The sequence below is a fragment of the Apium graveolens genome, chromosome 8 (assembly GCF_009905375.1).
Source record: "Apium graveolens cultivar Ventura chromosome 8, ASM990537v1, whole genome shotgun sequence".
In the NCBI taxonomy this organism is placed as follows: Eukaryota; Viridiplantae; Streptophyta; class Magnoliopsida; order Apiales; family Apiaceae; genus Apium; species Apium graveolens.
In genome coordinates this window covers 213166556-213187003 of record NC_133654.1, presented here as the reverse complement: position 1 = coordinate 213187003, position 20448 = coordinate 213166556, and the positions used below count along the sequence as shown (strand labels likewise).

Sequence of the window (20448 nt, the reverse complement as noted above, 5' to 3'; positions counted from 1 at the left end):
TAAGAAACATAAGAATGATACTATATTAGTCCAAGTCTATGTGGATGATATAATATTTGGGTCTACTAATGATAATCTCTGTAAGAGATTTGCTAAGTTAATGCACAGCAAGTTTGAAATGAGCATGATGGGAGAGCTGAAGTTCTTTCTTGGATTACAAGTAAATCAAAGGTTAGATGGAACATTTATTTGTCAATCCAAGTATCTCAAGGAACTCCTCAAAAAGTACAATCTAGAGGATTCTGCATCAGCAAGAACTCCATCAACTACAGCTGTCAAGCTTGGACCATGTGAAAACTCCATTAAGGTAGATGTCACAAGCTACAGAGGTATGATTGGCTCGTTACTCTATCTTACTGCAAGTAGACCAGATATTATGTATGCTACATGTTTATGTGCAAGGTTCCAAGCGGATCCTAGAGATATTCATCTCGTTGCTGTTAAACGAATCTTAAGATATCTTAAGGGAACACCAAATCTAGGTATTTGGTACCCTAAAGAATCTGGTTTTAACCTTGTTGGATATACAGATTCAGATTACGCAGGAAGTGTTGTTGATAGGAAAAGCACCTCAGGAAGTTGTCAATTCCTAGGAAGCAGGCTAGTCTCATGGTACAGCAAGAAACAGCAAACAGTTTCCAACTCAACGGCCGAGGCTGAATATATTGCTGCTGGAAGCTGCTGTGCTCAGATCTTGTGGATTAGGAATCAACTACGAGACTATGGCTCTGTATTGAACAAGATTCCTATTTTATGTGACAATACAAGTGCAATAGCCATCACCAACAACCCTGTGCAGCACTCGAGGACAAAGCACATTGACATCAGGTATCATTTTATTAGAGAGCACGTCATGAATGGTACTGTTGAACTATTTTTTGTTCCAACAGAAGAACAAATAGCAGATATTTTCACTAAACCACTTGACGAATCCACATTTACCAGATTAGTTGGTAAATTGGGCATGTTAAATAGTTTTAGTGATTAATTTAATTAATATCTGGAATCTGTTCTTGAATGAATTTACAAATAAATTTTTCATAAATGAAAAATTCATTTGCAAATTTATTTTATCAGTTTATCATATTTCTTGCTTATTTCTATGTAATATATATTATCTTATCTATGTTATTTACTCTACTTGTTAATTTAAAATATCTCAGAATATTTTATTTCCTCTAAAAATATTTTTCTATGAATTTTATTTGCTAAAATTCAACAGAAATCTATTTTTGGAATAAAAATAATTAATTCTGATATATTATCTTTGTTTCTGTAAAAATTATAAGTTTTTATTTCAGTTTTACTGTTTTGAAATGAAGGTTCAGTACTTAATTAGATGTCTGTACATATTCATTTTATTTTAATACTGCAAAGACTATCGGCAAGACAATTAAAATTGTCTTGCTGAAAATCATTTCAGTATAAATGAAAATATAAATCCGTTATGTCTATTTTATCTTATTCTAGGAAGACTATCGGCAAGACAATTGAAATTGTCTTGCTGAAAATCATTTTAGTATATAATGATTGCTTATTTTAAATATCAGATTAATTTTATAACTGGCAAGACAATCGGTAGGACTATTGATTGTCATGCCAGTAATAAAATTAATATCAGAATTATTTTGTACTGGTATGACAATCGGTATGACTATCAGATTGTCATACCAGTTATATTTTTAATACTTATTTTATTTGTTTCATTTCCTTCTTTTTGCCTGGTATGACAATCGGTATGACAATCCCGGATTGTCATACCAGCTGTTATATAAAGGCATGTGCTGTGTTTTGTTTTGAATCATTTTCAACATAGCAGTTCATTTCAAAGAATTTCTAACAGTTTTCTCTCCTCTTTTACTCTCTTCTCTCTCCTCGAACAAGATCAAAACCAAACCAAAAATCTGATTCATTTCTTTGCTCGAGTTTTTACTCAGCACACTTAATCATCACTTTGTGATATATACATACAAGTATATACATAAAGAAGTGCTGCTGAAATTTTCTTAAAAAAAAAAAATATAATAAAAATTATTATAAAAAAAAAAAAAAAAAAAAAAAAAACGCAAAAATCAAATTAAAATCAAGTTGCCCCTTCAAATTCCATTTTAATTTTAATTTCTTACTTGTGTCTTTTGGTGTATCAAAATTGTGCTTGTGAGTTAAGAATTTTAACGAGATACATTTCGGTCTAAATTTTTCGATTATAATTAATTTAATTCGAATTATTAAATTAATTTAATTAATTCGAATTTTCTTAATATTATTCTTAAAATTCTGAAAAGCTTGTGTCTTATTATTTTTCTTTAAAAAAATGGCTCTCAATTTCCAAATTGTCGCACATAATCAAGTTGGTTATTTTAATCCGGAAAAATGTGATGTTGAAAAATTTAAGCCGTGGATTAGATTTTTAAATGATCATTCGATTGTTAGCTCTGCTATTAAATCAAATGTGATTTTAAACGTCGATCTTCTTAGACTGATTTGCACAACTTCTACTGTGGCCGATGATTCAAAATCTTTTTCATTCACCATCGCAAACACACAGTATGTAGTTGATGAAACAGTCGTCAATCGTGCTTTAAATTTTCCACTAGACAATTTCTGTAATTTACCCTCTGAAAATGATATCACAAATTTTTTCAATGCCATTCACTATCAGGGGGTGATCAATTTAACCAAACTTTCTAAATCAAATTTGGTGTCTGAATGGGATATATTCTTCGATACACTTTCCAAAGTGTTTGCCAACTGCACAAAATCTAATTTTCATAACATTACTTCCACCCTGCAGTATATTGGTCTTGCGGTTGTTTTCAATCAAAGGATCAATTTTGGCAAACTACTTTTTCCCATTCTCCTGAGACGTCTAACTTCTGCTTTACGTGATCATTCGACAAATCGTAGGGTATCATGTTACTATGCTCGTTTTCTTATGCTCATAGCAGATCATCTACTCACCCCTGAACACAAATCACTTTTTGCTAACTCTGCTGTAACTGAACCCCCACCAGTTAGCAAAAAGATTTACACTCGCCAAGACACAACCTTCAAATTTATGCAAGTACCAGTACTTGTATCTGCTTTCATGGCCAATTATATTCCATTACCTATTTTTAATCTACCCGGCCATGAACAGCAACCTCAACCTCCAGTGGTACAAGCCACCCAGACTCTTCCATTACAGGTAGTAATTCCTCTCTCTCACTCTCTTCCTACTTCTGTTAACAGACCCTCAGTGGTTGATAGGGCTGACCATGAAGTTGTAGAACCACAGCTTCAATCCCAGGTCATAGAGCCAAACACAGAGTCTCATTCTATCTCACCCTCTCCCCCACTGTCAAAAATGTTACCCAGAAGATTATTAGGAAGTAGTAAAATGTCAAATATGAGTGAACCCTCAGCTCTGCCTCCTCCTAAGAAAAGAAGAACATATTCTGAGGCATCTGAAAGCCCATCCTTGTCCTCCCAACAGGACATGGACTTTGAAATGGCCAATAAACAGTTACTAGAGGCATTCTCTCAACAGGATGCATCTATTGAAATTCGCCATAGGGCCATGGCATCTTGTACTGAGTCAAGCACAATTCCATTACTCACAATGGAACCATACACTTCCCCAGATCATACTCAGGACACACAGCGAGGAGTGCACGTAGAGTCGGTTACAGTGCCTGCCATAGTTACGGCAGAAGAGCAGTCACATGCTTCAGAGGGAAAATCTGACTCTCCGCCATCTTTAATAGAGTCATTTTCTCCCCTCCCAGATCCAACACCTCTGGCTCCCTTATGGGATTCTCCACTCGCAGATTTATCTGGAGAAAGTGGAGGGCAACTCGGTCAATCTATCCCTGAAGCAATTCAGACATCTATTCCAAAAGATTTGATAGTATTGACTGAGGATCGGGACTCGCGAATTCCCATTGCACCACCACTGACCTCTCTTGAAGAGGCTAGGGTGATTTTTTATGCAGGTACACAAGAACAGCAATTGGAAGACTCCTCACGAGCAATCATATTGAGAGAAACACATGCACGTGAGATGAGTGAACCAAATACGAGTGAACTTCAGGTGAGAGCACACACAGACACTGATACTGTCAACCTGTTAGCTCAGATTGCTGCCCTGAAAGAAGAACTTGCCAAAAGTCAAGCTGAAGCTCAAGCATTCAAAGCACAAGTGGTTGAACGGTCTTCTTCTTCCACCTCTGTCGACAATCAGCTTGCAATCATAAGGAATGACATCTCAGATTTAAAGACTACTGTAATACCAAAGCTCAATTCTATTCAGGACACTCCAAATTTATCAGCTGATGACATATCCAACTTCTGCTCCCTACATACAAGAATGACTTCTCTTGAAGACCTCGTTGAGATGAATCATTCACTAGACAACTCAAGATTTCTAAAGATAGAGACGGGCATGGAACATCTGAATGAAGGCATGAAGCACTTATATTACATGATCAAGAATTCTCATTGCCCTAATGAAGAACAAAGAACTTATTTTGAAGGACCGTCTGGTGGAGGATCAGGCTCTGGAGGTGATGGAGGTTCCAAAGGAAGATCAGAAGAGGATCCCTCAACTAAGGGGGAGAAGAAAGGAGGGAGTAGTTCCAAAGGGAAAGAAAAAGATACTTCTGCTGGAGATAAAGGAAAGGCTGATGATGCCTACTACAGTGGAGAACAGGATGACTTCGATATTTTTGACATTCCCACTGAACCAGCTCAGGAAGATAAAGATGGGTTATTTGAAGCTGAAGAAGAAAGTGATTTTGAAGATTGGGAAGAAGAAGATACAGTGGATCCTAGGTTTGAGAAAGAATTTCAGAAAGAAAAGTCAGAGATGCAAAGAAAAGAAGCTGAACTTAAGAAGGTCTCACAGATCATTGACAGGAGAAAAGACATACAAAGAACAGAAACTCTTCAAAAGCAACGTCTTCATGACATTAAAGCTCAAGAAAGGAGAAGAGATGTCAGACTGAAGATTGGTGGAAAGTGGGATGAAGCTAGGAGAGTACTCGATATGCCTCAGCTATGCACTAACAATGATAGGCAGTTCTTACATCTTCTGGACAAGCTGGAAATCTCAAATCCTAACAATGACATGTACATGAATGCTATCAAGACTGAAGTCTCAAGGATCACAGCTGCTTTTGATAGATCCCTAAATGAGATGAGCATTTTTGTATATTGTCAGAGTGAAGGATCATTCAAGGTGTCACTTCATCTATTCGAGAATCGTTCGTTGTCAGAGATTTGGGTTCTTTTAAACAAAGTGAAAAGAAGCTCAGAGTTGAATGAAGTTCTTCGGGAAAGACTTAAAGAGTTTGCCAGCAGGGCTAGTCCTCAAGTGGTCAACAATCCTCATCAAGTGAGATTCTTTAAGTCTAATTGTCTTCAAATCTGTCAGCTAGATGTACAATCTCTTAAAGACTACTCAGCTAAGCATCTGGTCTGGATGGAACATCATTTGAGAACAGCTGGATATTCATCCATGTTGAAGACTCAAGCTGCTGACTTGATTCAAGCTTATTGTGAGAAGAATGTTAAAAGGTACAATCAACTCAAGAATAAGTTGAAGACAGTTGGAGTTCAACCAGTCAGACCTGCAAGCTTCACTTCAGAAAAGGATCGTGTTTTTGACAAGGAATTGCTTCAAGATTTAGAAGAAGGTGAAGTCAGAAGGTTTGGTGTTATGGAAATTTGAAGGTTTCGGATTTCGGGTTGTCGGCGTTGCCGGAGCAGATTAGAGGAGACGGAATGTTGCACACGGCGTGTGGAACTCCGGTGTATACAGCTCCGGAAGTTGTTAGGAGAAATGGTTATGATGGTGCGAAAGCGGATGCATGGTCATGCGGGGTCATTTTTTTTGTTATGTTGGTAGGGTATCTCCCTTTTCAAGATAGTAATATTCCTAATTTGTATAAGAAGATTATTAGGAGGGAAATTAACTTTCCGCTTTGGATTTCGACACCTGCCCGAAATATTATTTATCGGTTACTTGACCCGAACCCGAGAACGAGATTCGGGGTTGAGGATTTAATGGGGTTAAGTTGGTGAAAGGCATATGTCATAGCCTACTCGTTTATTCGAGTATTTAACTCAACTCAAATAAGAATGTAATAAGTAAATAGTGGATCAAGCATCAGAGAGATCTCACAAAGTAACATCTGTCAAAGAATAAAGAAACATTGTTCATCTGCAGTCTTGAAGATTCACTGGAAGAAGTTCAAGAAGTTGATCATGCCTCAGTGATATAAATCAAGATCGTGGAATTAATCAAGTGACAGAGATCTCGTCAAGGTATCATTTATTACAAGGATTCAATCAGAACAACAAAGTCAAGACATGAAGAAACGTCACGAAAGTTAGTCACTCATGAACCAGACAGTACATCGAGTGTCAGCATTGAAGTGACGGAATTGATTCATAAGTCTCGAAGATTGTCTGAAGAATGGATGCTGCTCAGGGTTAGTATTAATTCTCTATTAATTAATTAAGTCATATAATTTAATTAAGAAAATAAATTAACTCTGCAAGGATTAATTTATTGATTAATTGAATTAAATTGATTAATTAATTTAGAATTAATAATGAGGATTTTCAGAATATTAATTGATTAAAATCTGTGATAATTCTAAAAAGACAACTGATTGTACTAGTATGACAATCGGTATGACAATTGATAGTCATACCGAATGTCTTACTAATTCAGTTAATTGTTTTGATAGAATTTTTACTTAGATTAAATTCAATTATGTATTCAGAAAAACAATTTTCATTTGAACTAATATGACAATCGGTATGACAATCAATAGTCATACCGAAAGTCTTGCTAGTTCATTTTAATTGTCTTCCTAGCTCTATTAGATTGTCTCACCGAAAGTCATTCAAGCTCAAATGGATTGTCACACCAGTTCTCAACAACTTCGGCTGTGATTGTTTAAAAGAAGCAGAAGACACTATCTCATATTAACATTGATCAAATACAGAGCAGCAAGACACAGAACAAGAAAAAGCAGAGAACAAAAGAAAAATATTTCATCTTCCATCTGCTTATTCAAGATCAAATATTCTAGCTTGTTAATGTTAAATCCAAACCACTAGAATTACTTATCTTGTTCTTGTATATCAATCTAGCGGATTAAAATCCCTAGAACTTAATCTCAAATCGCTTTTAGCATTTGATCTTTTAATTACAAAAATAGAAAAAGTTCATGTCGAATTTATTCTAAATTTGTAATAATTGATTTGAGATTAAACCCTTGTAATCGATATCGTAGTTGTAACACCTTTCAAGTTTAATAAAAGTTTTATTTAACTTGAAGTTTGTTTCACAATTTTATTCCGCATTTTATTCGAAGAAACGGTATTGTTTGCATTCAACCCCCCTTCTACAAACAAATTGGGACCTAACAGTTGGTTTAAAAAATCGTTACAACCCTGCATAGGAAGTGGATCCGAGGCGGAGAATGAGTTAGGGTCTTTGTTGAGTGATGATGAGAAAAGTGGTAATGATTTTGGAATGAATGCGTTTGATATTATAGCAATGTCGTCCGGGTTGGATTTGTCCGGTTTTTTCGATTTGGGTACCAAAGGGAAAGAGAGGAGGTTTGTATCAAGAGGGACAACGAGAGAAGTTGAGGAGAGAGTTGTGAAAGTGGGAGAGGAGTTGGGTTACAAGGTTGAGAAAGGGAAGGGGAAAGATATGGTTGGGTTGGTTAAAGGGAAGGTAGTTTTGTTGGTTAAAATGGTTGAGGTGGTGAAAAAAATGGAGTTGATGATGGTAGAGATTAGAGTTGTTAGTGGTAATGAAGGGGTTGATTTTGAGTGGGAGGAATTGAAGTTGGGACTTGGTGATATTATTGTTTCATGTCATGGATGTTTATAGATTTGGAGATGTTTTCTTTCTTGTTTTCTTAGGGAACTGAACTCTTTTTTTTCAATGTACTTGTTTTGATGTATCAGTTGATGATTTAGAAAGTTCGATGCACATTAGTGTTCTTCAGCGGTTAATTCCGTCGTGATTACCTTATTATAAAATGGTTATTTAACAAGGAGTCCGTAGCCTAAAATTTTGATATTCTCATTTCCCCAATGTTTGTATATCACCCTGTTTCACCTTTTAGATACTCCAGTAATTTTTATTCATTATCACCCGTTATACAAATCAGTTTACGCACATCGACTATTGTAGAGAGGGCTAGCAAAGTATCACACCGCTCATCACCTCTTACTTATATCCGTGTATACACCTCGAATCAAATCTATCTTGGACTTAGTATAGTAATCCCCTAAAGTCCCGGCCCATAGAACGGGCAAGGAATTATCCATTTAATAAGAGAATAGGTTTCCATGAGGTGCCAGGATAAAAAGGTTGAGTTTTCAATATAATGAAGTAACATCAGCACATAAAAACAACAGTTCAGTTCCTGTTACTTTTACTGATAAGTTTACACAAGTCATCGACTCCTATCATGCTTCTTATTCAACCTAACATGAACACCAAAGCTCGTACAAAGTAATCCAGACATATTACTTTAAGACAATGTACATCATCCCACTCCAATAATGTGATACACTTTATTCATCCAACAATACACTACCAACACCACTTGCAAAAACATGGGTGACGCTCCTTGTTGAGAAAAATATAATATCACTTGAACTATCCTGGTGACATAATATATAAAACTCAGCAAGCTGTTAAATATGAATGTAATGAGAATTCAAACCCTACTCCACAATTTTCCAGAAGATGAAATTTATATGTTTTTTACCTTGCTTAGTTCACTTCTCAGCTTAAAGATGATATCTTAATATGCTTATTGGTACGACGAGCGGGCATATTTCCTTACATATGACAAGAAATGAAAAGGAAAAGTAAATCATATGTAGAATAGCACACAGAATAAGTGAACCGACGAGTTTACTACTACACACCTCTACTGTATATTTTCATACTTTCAATTAGCCAAAAACAGAGACATTCAACCAAGACGCCTATACAAGTGAAATCATCTATTAGTACCATCTAACAAAATTACATGTTTTTAATATTTGAAAATAGAATAACATGATTATATTTCTCATCAACTCGATATGATTTATTGTTGTGTGTATCAAATCATAAACAAATACATTTCCTAATAATAGGAATGGAACATTGTGCTGTAAATGTCCAAGAGAAGGTCAAGTGTACAAGATAATATCCTTTGTACCTCTTTACATCAGGATTTTAAATGGGGTTATTAATTTTGAAGCTCATTTACAATACTTTTTGAACCACACTCCAATGTTAAGGAAGCTCTCAAAGTCTGACTGTGGCCTGCAAACAATGACATGCAAAAGTTTAAATATAACGGCGATTTTAATGTTAATTCTGTATAATATATATTCGGATACCATTAGTCCCGCAAAATAGATGGAAAAAAAAGAAGCTTACTTCTCAATTCCATGAGTATCGTTAGGAAATACAATTACTTTGACCTCAACACCTTTCTCTTTTAGTGCCCGTGCATACTGCATTTTCAAAGCATAACATGTCATTACTGTATACTACGATACATATTTTTATTGATAATACACATTCAGATATTCAACCAGAGGGGTGCCTTCACTATGAAACATCAACAAAGAAATATTCCCTTTGCAGATAAATACAACTACACCAGAAGCATGTTATCATAACGGGAGATGAAAAAGGATTTGATGTAATTCTACCAAACAAAAAAGTATTATAGTCCAGGATCCGGAGATAGGATTCCCTGGACCACTTCCTAATTATTAAAAAAAAAAAAAAAAAACTCGCGGTGGAAGAGTTCAATAATGTTCTAATTGTTGCTTCCTGACTTGGTTAAATCTTTCTTTAGACTGCTCAATTTCCATATATAATCATACATAAAGGACGAGGTTTTTTAGGTCATCCATTCTTCAAGATTGTAGTTAATCATGAGCAATTTTATTACACATTAGATAATCTGCATTTCACAATTACGTAAAGCATCTGTGTACTACTATTAAGTAGAAATTTGGAAGTTGTACTTGTGCACTTCTATATAATTTAGCAAAGATATGATTTGTGTTGATCACGTCTTGAATTGTAAAGCACGACGCAAACATATCACTCATATTGTTTTTAAAACGGAAATCTAAAATCCTTACTTGCAAACCATTAGAAACTGGAACACGTAGATCTTTTGCTCCTAGAAGGAAAATTGTAGGAGTTTTGACCTGCACACGGTAAGAAAAATGAACAAAAAGTATACTAAAAGTTTTATGATACTTATTTAGTAATGGTTCATAAATGAATTATTGTATTAAGGGAATGTCACTGAAATAGATTAAACTCTCCACTCCAACCTATAAGTTAGACTCTTGGCCAACTATCAAGAATCAACTGTGTACCTTCAAATAGTTGAGAGAAACAACAGACCAGCTTCCCATTATTTTGTAAATAAAATAGGTAGATATCTAAGGGTAACTGCTCCCACTACATTCTGGAAATCTTCTAGTAATTTGTAATTTAAGATGTTGAAGATAATCTTTTTAGTTAAAGTGTAAACCAACGTTCAAGGTACAACGTAAACAAACCTGTGGTTTAAGAGATTTGGATGAAATGTATTTTAAAAAAGTTATTCGAATTTGATCCACGACCTTAGTTCATTTGCAACAAAAAAAATATATAAATCTTTTGGTCTTTGTGGAATGGGTTCCTAGCATGATAATGGTGAATGGTCTGTCTATAGGGATAGTCTCTGTTAATTAATCAATCACTATACCAAAATGTTTTCCTCCCATCCTAAATTTTTCCCAGTGCTTTACCACAGGAAACAGATTGTCCATACATATATATACCTAGAACAAAAAGGATACATACACGCAAACACACACATATATATATACCTAGAACAAAAAAGATACCTTTGAAAGATGTGAAATAGGAGATTTGCTGTAAAAGACAGACAGGTTTTCAGATGAAGGAGCTTCAGTAAACCTAGTTATTCCTTCAGTACCGTATGTCTCGACAAAGCACCAGTCCGGAATGTCAGAAGTACCCACCATCAGAGCCAGGTTACATACAGGATTCCTTACAGCAGCTGCAGCAAACAAATCTGGTGCCTGCAGTAGTTCAGATTTCCAAGAAAATCATGAAATGTACATTCCAACCAGAGAGATTGCTTGGATAATATAATTCACATCACCTTCATGGAGACTATTGCTACATATGTTCAAGGGTCTCAAAACGTTATTCAGACATAGTACATGCTAGTGATGATTAAGTCTAAGCTACCAAAGTAAGATCATGGTTCTGAGTTCAGCAGCCACTTAGTTGGATATTCAAAATATTGCCACACACACACACACATATATGATTGCTTTCCCTTCTTGGCCCTTCACTCCTCTTACCATGGGAATCTTTTTCTCCTTTATTAACTTGCATAGTGTTCATATGTCATTGTATTGCAGACCCCCATGTAGGGTAATAGGGACGAAAGAAGCAATATAGATAGTAATGTTTGCATGATTACTGCACCTGGCCAATTAAGTGCGTTGTTAGAAAGCCGCCATGGGAACCACCAAGAACAGATATTTTAGCACGATCCACAAGTCCCATGTCTATAACATAATCTATTGCGGTGAGCACATCACTGACGTCCTGCATGCATAACAATGAGATTACCAAACTTCTAATGCAAAAGTACCAGCTAAATTTAATATTCCAGAAAACTAAATTACTAATAGTCCGACAAACAATATTGCACTAAATAAACTTCGAAGGGAAAATTTTTTGTACAGAAATGATAGAGACACCTGAGAGCCAATTTTCCCAAGGAGAGACTGCAAGGCTTCCTCGCCAAATCCCAGGGAACCTCTGGTAAGATTCATGTCATTTATCAATAGATGATTGAATCAATAACACAATATATATTCATAAATTTAGATGTTTGCTATTAAACAAATGCAGATATTAAATTAGTAAAAAAAAATCATTGCAAATAATAACAATGTCAATACAATAAATTTAATATTTTGGATTAAAAACTCGTCTTTGATAGATTAATGAGAACAATATACAACAAAGGATATAACCTAAGAAAAGAGGTTAAAATCTATTATCATTTTCATTTTCCGAAATAACCTAAGAAAAGAGGTTAAAATCTGTTTTAATTTTATTACTTTTAAATATTAAGGATGATGAACTTATGTGTTTGATTATTTTTAAATTCCATTCTTTTTAAAATATATTTCGTCATATATTTAATTATGAATGTTTTAATAATTGTTTATCTCCGCACTACGCATCAGTATCCTTGTTTCTTAGCTCTGGACTTTATGTTCGCACAAATAAATTCTTAAACAATCCTAGACTATCTAGATAAAGCGTTATGTCTATGATGATCATGAAAGGGGAACCAAAGGGAATGAATCTTGGGAAACCCAAAGTTATTGAATGAGTCTGACCCCGATTATCATAATACAAGGATGTTTAGCGATGAGTTTCATTTATGGCCTCTTCTTTCTCCAACTTGTTACAGAGGAACTCGAACTTCTTCGAAATCAAGTTACACTCTGTTATTCCTACGTAAATTAAATATCTGGGTTTCATTTAATTTATGTAACCATAGTATGTTCTGTTATTTTATAATTAAATTGACTATTTAACTTTATTTAACATGGGTAAGCTAGGTAAGTGGGTTCTTTAATCATTAAATGGAAGTACCTTTAAAAACTATAAAATACTTATTTCAAATCTAAAATCTAAGCAACCAAAATAAGTAACTCATTTCACGTCCTAGGAATCTGTAAGTACGTCACTGGTTATATCAAAACAAACGAGGGGTAAATATGTGTGGGTGGGTGTAATGATATAACCTATGGATAGCCACTAAAATGTAAATTGAAAAAGGCATTGTAATTCCTAATTAAGCCAAAAGCTTCCTGACAATATAACTACTCTAGACTCCCAAAGAGAACTCGCCTAAAAACAATGCAAAAAGAATGGAACAATGCTTCATATTTCTTATATGCTTTGCACTTCGTTTGATATTTAGATTGATGAAATAACAAAAAAATGACTTAATAATTAATGTAAATGCAAGGATATAAAGTACTCATGTTATTGGACATTGATGAACATATGATATGCTCTACTTCAAATCATCTTTATGACACCTTTATATATAAATTGTAAAAAAAACTCTTGAATTACCTGTAATTTACAATGAGCAAGCTGTATCCAGTTGAAGCAAGGAATGCCATGGACCTGGAATAGCTCGAAGGAGAAACTGAGTGAGGGCCACCATGAAGCATTACAATAAGGGGCTGACATACATCACGACTTTTCGAGTTCGAGGATACGAATATAGCTTCGATTGGCTTCTTAGCACCTGAATATAAGTAATAATGCATGAATCACTTATATAACGTTTAAAATGCTTGAAGATATGAGCAAGCTTAACATAGAAAATTTAGGAAAAGCAAAAACATCTCTTTTTCCTAGGTATTCAATACTTAGTACACATGCCTATACATTAAATTTATAGATTTCTTGTTACATGCTACTCAGTAAGTACCTTCGGGAAGATTTTCAGGAACACTTTTTAGTGGAATTTTCATAATACTGAACTGTAGTGCTGACAACAATGATGTAACCTATAGGAAGAACAGGATGAAATACTGTAAGAGAGTTTTAGGTGATATGATACACAAGCCGTCACAAATGCTTGCTTTCATATTGTTCCAATAGTGTAAAATCAGATAAAAAGAAACCTTATCGGGGCATTTATACATGGGGCTTGAGACATCTAGCCAACTCCATGTCGCACCAGAAGATGCCTCACCAGCACAGCTACCATACTTGAGTTCAGGAACATTTACAGGACTGCTAGATACTTTAAAAACACACACAAAGAGAGGACTTAGTAGATAAAAAGTAACTAGAATATATAAATATATTACAATATACACGGCCAGGTCAAGTTAAGCAACTGTAAGCTCTAATACCAGCAATTACATTGTTCCCGTCCAAGGTAAGAAGATTCCAAGAATAGTTTGAGTTGTGAGGAGTTATACGTGATACGTTTCCGCTGCAAACATAAGGATAATGTAAAAGGCACTATGATAAGCAGTCTCTCTACATAAAAACTAATATATTACTGTAATATGTAAGTACAGTCCACTTACCTCAACACATCTATGGAAAGTATCACTTGCATGCTGCACCAGATGGAAGATAAAATCAAGGTATATCCGTCAGAAAGCCATGGATTGCTAAGCATGCTTAAACTGTAAAGTCCGGGAAAGCAGCCATCTTTGGGACACATGACCACAGGGACCTAGAACAAATGTTAAATTGTTAAATTCCCAAGTAAAACACAACAAGTATCAGATTCTTAAGTAATATTTCTTTTGACTTAACGTTAAATGATCATATAATACCTTTGAAGGTCTATATAACATGTTCAAAGTTGTGGTCTCTATATAATTTAAGCTTGCACAAGACATTTTACCTCTGATGGGAATAGAATGTACATACTGAGAGAACTTCTGTCCATTCTGATCTTCTGCTCTTTCAGAAAGTATTTCTAACATAGTAAAATATAGTTTCACAGTACCTTTCAGTATTTACGGCCAACCGTACTTGTTAAATACAATATGCCTGATGCCTAATTTGCTTTATGCGCTATAAATCTTTCTTAACGAGGCTATGAAAGAATAGCAAATCGATTACAAGCAATAGCAGCCTAATAAAAGATGTTCCCTGACCCCTGTCATTAATATGCTGCTCACGTCAATATTGGCTATGACTGTTTTATGTTCTAGAGAAGTAGTGAAGTACTATTAAGGTCAATCGATTCCATGTCATTACTTCTGCTTCTTCTCATCCTTCTCCCCCCCCCCCCAATCCACCCCCTCCCCCTCCCCTTCCCCCTCCTGCTGCTCCTTATCATATTTTACATCTTTACATTTTGCAATGTTAATTTACTGCTTCTAAAAAACGTCACATAAAATTATTGAAGTCAAATATGGGGGTGTCTAAGACTGATATAAGAGGTCTGAACGAATTTGAGGGTGTCTAAGACTGATATAAGGGAAATGGAGAGGACTGAGAAGCATTGAACAACAAAAATTATTTGGTTATTGTGTGATTTAAATAGATTCAGAAGCTCACCACATCAACAAGCTTCACAGAAGAGAATTCGTCATCAGTTGGCCATTCAAATCTGTGAAGGGAATTAGTTGCAGAATGTGCCCAAGAATCTACGGAACTTTTTGCAGATAGAAAGACAAGGAATTTGCCATCAGGACTGCAAAAAGAACCTTCCAACGGTCAGCAGTTTGAAAATTACTTGATAAGTATAATACACACAAACAAGCTCATTAAGTTGATTCTGTTGAAAGCTAAGATAAGGAGAATAATTCAGTTTCTAAAAAAAAATTAGAGAGCTGTACAGATTTATACAACACATCAAACCAGGCAACTCACTGAACCTGTCTTTACAAGGAGAAATAGGCGATGGGCCTATGGCAACTTTCAGGACTTAATCTTTCTTAACTGGAAGGTAAAAAGCTTATAGTTCCCTTTCTACATCAAATTCATCTATGAGAATTAAACTTAAAACCCATTAAAAATATTTATAACCAGCTTTCAATAAACTATAAAGTACTTGAGTCTTGACCCTTAATGCTGCATAGGTCTATAACAAAGCGCCTAGAGTAAACAGACCTGAATCGAGGGAAAAACGCACTGCTTATGCCTCGAGTTAGATTAAATGCAGTTACATCATCAGTTGCATCACCTCTGAACAAACAAAAAGGTCTAGATGAGAGCAGCAAGCTTAAATTAATATAAAATGTGAATCTGAGACCTGCTAATGCAGTAATCTGGTAATGCAGTAATCAGTATGAAGTGATCAAATCTGAATTAATATTATTAGTACATAAAAAGAGAGCATGTGCACTTTCCCTGACTGAAGCAATTTGGCTTCTGACTTATAAGTTGGAGCCCTGACAGCGTACAAAGCACAAGCCCTATTATAGCAGTATTTGATACCGAGTTTCCTAGAGTCTGATGGCCATCCAACAAAAACCAAATATTGATGCATACTCTCATTTACTGGCACCCATACAACCTGTCCAACACTTAATGATCTCCCAATTCCACCAACAGCATGTACTTCACCACTGCATAAGGTTAATTCTAAATTTTTACTTATATGAAGCATCTACCATTATGACTACAGATATAAACCGGATCTAAGAGGGACCTGTTAACATTAACGAGAAATAATGCAGGCTGCCTTTTTCCGGCATAGGTTTCTCCCCAGTCCTCCTCCCAGTCTCCTTCGCCTTTCCAGCTACTACTATCCTTATCAGTAGAACCTCCTTTTTTGTAACCCAAGTCACCAAATGTAGGCTTTGAGGGAGCAGGTTCTTCAGCCACATAAGCAATAAGGCTCTCATCAGAGTTCCAAGAGATACCCTCAAACCTGTGTCAACAAAAACCTCATAAGCATATGCAGATACAATTAGAATAAAAGGTTATATAAAGAGTAAATTTTGGTTCCTATCCATTTGAATAAAACAAGAGGTTAAGGGAACAATAAAAAAAAGTGAAAAAGACGATCATGTGAAGTGATGATGGAGTTTATTTAGAGGATTATGTAGTTTCTGAAGAGGATTAATAGAAGGAATAGAATCGGATAATCAATAAACCTAGGAAGGATAAAATAAATCATAGCTAATTTGTAGAACGAATTGGATGGAAAAAGTGAATTTAAATCCAAATTCGTTCCGTTCTTTATGAAGATCGGAATACCAACCAACATGGCGGAGTTGCAAATCCCTAACACAATAGAGGTCTTCCTTGACAATCTGTTAATAAATACAAATTCTAGATTGATAAAAGCTTTACCATCCATCGCAATATACGGAGCCATGTACTGATTGAGGAACATGGATCTCCTTCTCTAACTGAGATGCACCCCATATTTCAAACTGAGTCGGAGATTCATTTTCAGAATTCCGTACTACAAGAAGCTTGGAACCTGAGGGGGAGGGTACCATTGTTGATGCTCCAGTTATCTCTATAGGAAATGGGGCCCACTGGAAGCTTACAGAACCATCAGTTCCTTTTGATATCTGACTGGACATAATATTTTTCCTCCTCTTGTTGGCTAATAGATTTGGATGGCTTACTGAAAACATCGCCTGGGAGCCTAAACCAAAATATTGCATCAGAAGCTGCCACGTGTTAGAGTTAACAGGGTGAAGAGAACAAAATATAAAGACTTGAAGAAATGAATAAAAGACTAACATAAGCCTCTGCATGAATCAGAGAACAATAAAAGCCTCAATCATAATAGTACGCAAACTTACCGCCATCAGACCTAAATGTCCAAGCCTTGTCAATTGTGGATATATTTGTAAATTCTTTCAGTAATACGGATTGAGAAGCATACTCTTCTTCCATGACAGCATCGAGACCCAATGGAAGTTCCTTTTTCGAGCTACATTGAACACTATCCATTTGTGCAAGTGATGTCACTCTTTGACTACAAATTTGAAGTCAAATTCTAAATAGTAAATAATCACTCTGTCAAAATATTTTTAAACACTTCTACTTATAAGTTATAGCATACCAGTAAACGATAGTCCTTACTAACCAAAAACAAGTTGCAAGTACAATCTATTACAGAAATGCATCAAAAAAACAAACGCAGAAAGCATTAGTCCTTGACCATTATACTTATCCAATTGCCGAAAAGCCGCAAAATAATATCTTGAAATTGCAACATTATTATTGGTCCTTCATGTTTGTGAAGCATGGCTGCAGCATCTAAGCATTTTGCTTAAAATTTATTACTCATTAGCATTGTACTAATTAACTATACTTACACTAAAAATATACAGATATTCAAATTTATTTTCATACCTTTTACAAAAACATTGTTTCATAGTCTAACAAAGTTACTTAGTTTGCACAATTTGAATTTTGAATAAGACTACACTATTAGTCTATTACATACTTACATCCACCAAAATTTAGAGAAAACGTAGAAAAACTATGACCATTGTAATAAACATTGAATTAGAGACTCTACTTCTACAATAACAACACAATTTGAACAAATAACAATGCTACATCATTTATCAAATATATAAAAAAAGACCATTTTAAAATAAAAAGATTACAGTACTTTCTAAAGAAAAAGAGCATCAGTGAGTGATCAAGTCAACCCAATGTCAAAGGTAAACATGTTATTTGTACAGCAAACCATAATCTATCTAAAGGGTACAAAGAATTTATGACCAATAACAAGATTTCATTAAAAAAAATCTATTTTTTAACAATTTCAAGAAATAAAAAAGATTCCATAATAATAAAAATCATAAATTTGAGTATATGTGAGTGATAAATCAACCCAATGTCACAGGTAGAGCACTTCACCAAACAATAAACATACACAAAATATATAGGGAGAGAGAGAGAGAGAGATTGAAGGAGAGAGTACCTGGAGAGAGATAGAGGAGGTTTGTTGGGAGAAAGAGAGGAAAGAGAAGGAACAAATGGAAGTGAATGCAAGAAATGATAGTGTGGAGATGCTGATGCTGGTAGAGTGGAGCCTGACCAGGCTAAAAGTTTCATTCCGAATATAATTCTTCTATGACATAAATGATAAATTATTCGTTTCCCTGTGCCAATCACGTTGCCTTCACCCGATCCGCCCCAATCAAAAATCATATTTATTTTTTAACAGTAATCCCTTCATCATTCAAATTTTAATTTTTAACACCTTTTTATTCCTACTTTAACTCCAAATATTAATTTAAAATTTGTGAACATGCAACTTATACATTATTATACATTTACAGTTTATAATTATACTAGCCTATATCTCACGTGTACGAGTTTTTTTAATTTTTTTCAGCATTTTTATATTTTAATTGTTGCGATATTTTCAAAAAAAAACATTTTTATATATTTTTATTTTTAATTACAAATAAATTTTATAATTAAAACACACATGAAAATTGATTTTAAAATGAGTAGCCACATAATTAAATTAAATAGTTATTTGTGATTAGTTAAAGTATGATTTAAGAATTTTATTTTAACCTGCAAGGTCCATTTTTATACCGATCTAATGGATTATTTATTTTGTCTTTAATTTTGTTTAGCCAAGATTTATAATACACATTAATTTTATTTCAACCCATTTTAGTCAAAATCCATAATATATATACATTAATTTTGATGGTATAAAAGTTCGTAAAATTGTTAATCCAATATATGTTTTAATTAAAAAATATTTATAAAAGAGTTAGATGCATAATAATAAGTTTTAAATAATAAAATTCTTAAAATTTTAAAATAGTTAAAACTTAAATATGTATGTTTATCGTTTTTAATCGTTTAAAGCAGCGGAAATATAAATCAAACAAACAAACACACACAACTCGAGGTAAATATGTTTTTATTCTTGAGAGCTGTTAGATTATGTGTAAGATAAAACAATGCACGACACATCAAGTATTAACCTAATATGTGCTTACATACTGCACAGTTGCATAATCAGTTAGTTGATATGATATACATGAATAATAATTCCTAAGACATATTCAACTATTGATTGCTACAAATAAGTAAAGTCCTACACCGGCATAAGTCCTACACCGACATATCTCTGCAAATCGAAGGCTTCTTGTATGAATCAATTACTTCCTAGAAATCAGTCTTGACAGATGTTAATGATGAACTCTGATTTGTCAAATACTGATAGCCTTCATAAAGTCTGATAACTTTCAGTTAGCAAACTCTGATGGCAAACTCTGATAGTTCTAAATACTCATATCATCAATTATATCTAACAGATAGGGACACGGGGTACATTGTAGTCCATATAATTAGGATTAGTAGGTGGTAGATTATCCTTTATCAAGCTGAAAATCTACCATATGATGCTAGAAGTCGACAGAGTAATCTTGTACAAGCTACAAATCGACAACACAATGCTTGGATTACCTAGAAATAGAACAAGTGACATGGACTCCTACAAATCGACCAAATGGGGCCACCTTGTGCTACTAATTGACCTTTTCATTCCTTCAAATCTAGAAATCGACCATGTATGACAGAATGAGACTACTACTCGACCAAGAAGGGATAGAATCGACAATATATCACTTGCAACTCCTAGAATTCGACCAAGTGACTTGATGGTAATATTTCTTGGCATTTCTTTGGGTATACAATTCTAGTAATCGACAGCATACTTCAAATTGGCTCGAAATTAACCCATGTACTTGTCTTTAAACCTACAAATCGACAATGCAAGTCTAGCCACTTGTACTTAATTATTTTCAAGCCTTTAAGACATTTTTGTGTGCCTTGAGATGTAATCCTCTATATCTTCAAGTGTTCAATCTTCTGCCTTCTAA

General features: G+C 34.5%; 2 protein-coding genes across 2 annotated transcripts; one reads left to right on the top strand and one right to left on the bottom strand.

The window, feature by feature from the left end:
* The first annotated feature begins 5763 nt into the window (after window positions 1-5763).
* LOC141680310 (CBL-interacting serine/threonine-protein kinase 7-like) lies at window positions 5764-7894 on the top strand. Its single transcript, XM_074486573.1, has 2 exons — window positions 5764-5908; window positions 7455-7894. The coding sequence occupies exons 1-2, from the start codon at window positions 5764-5766 to the stop codon at window positions 7892-7894; spliced, it is 585 nt and encodes a 194-aa protein (XP_074342674.1).
* Window positions 7895-9070: 1176 nt separating this feature from the next.
* LOC141677108 (acylamino-acid-releasing enzyme-like) lies at window positions 9071-18689 on the bottom strand. The gene is made up of 18 exons (XM_074482862.1): window positions 18522-18689; window positions 17386-17561; window positions 16922-17225; window positions 16275-16496; window positions 15974-16191; window positions 15734-15809; window positions 15179-15314; window positions 14191-14342; window positions 14011-14093; window positions 13777-13898; window positions 13581-13659; window positions 13217-13394; window positions 11818-11878; window positions 11540-11662; window positions 10927-11124; window positions 10168-10236; window positions 9449-9525; window positions 9071-9331 (listed from the first exon to the last, which is right to left on the bottom strand). Exons 1-18 carry the CDS (start codon window positions 18653-18655, stop codon window positions 9268-9270), a joined length of 2472 nt encoding a protein of 823 aa, XP_074338963.1. The 5' UTR covers window positions 18656-18689; the 3' UTR covers window positions 9071-9267.
* Window positions 18690-20448: the final 1759 nt, after the last annotated feature.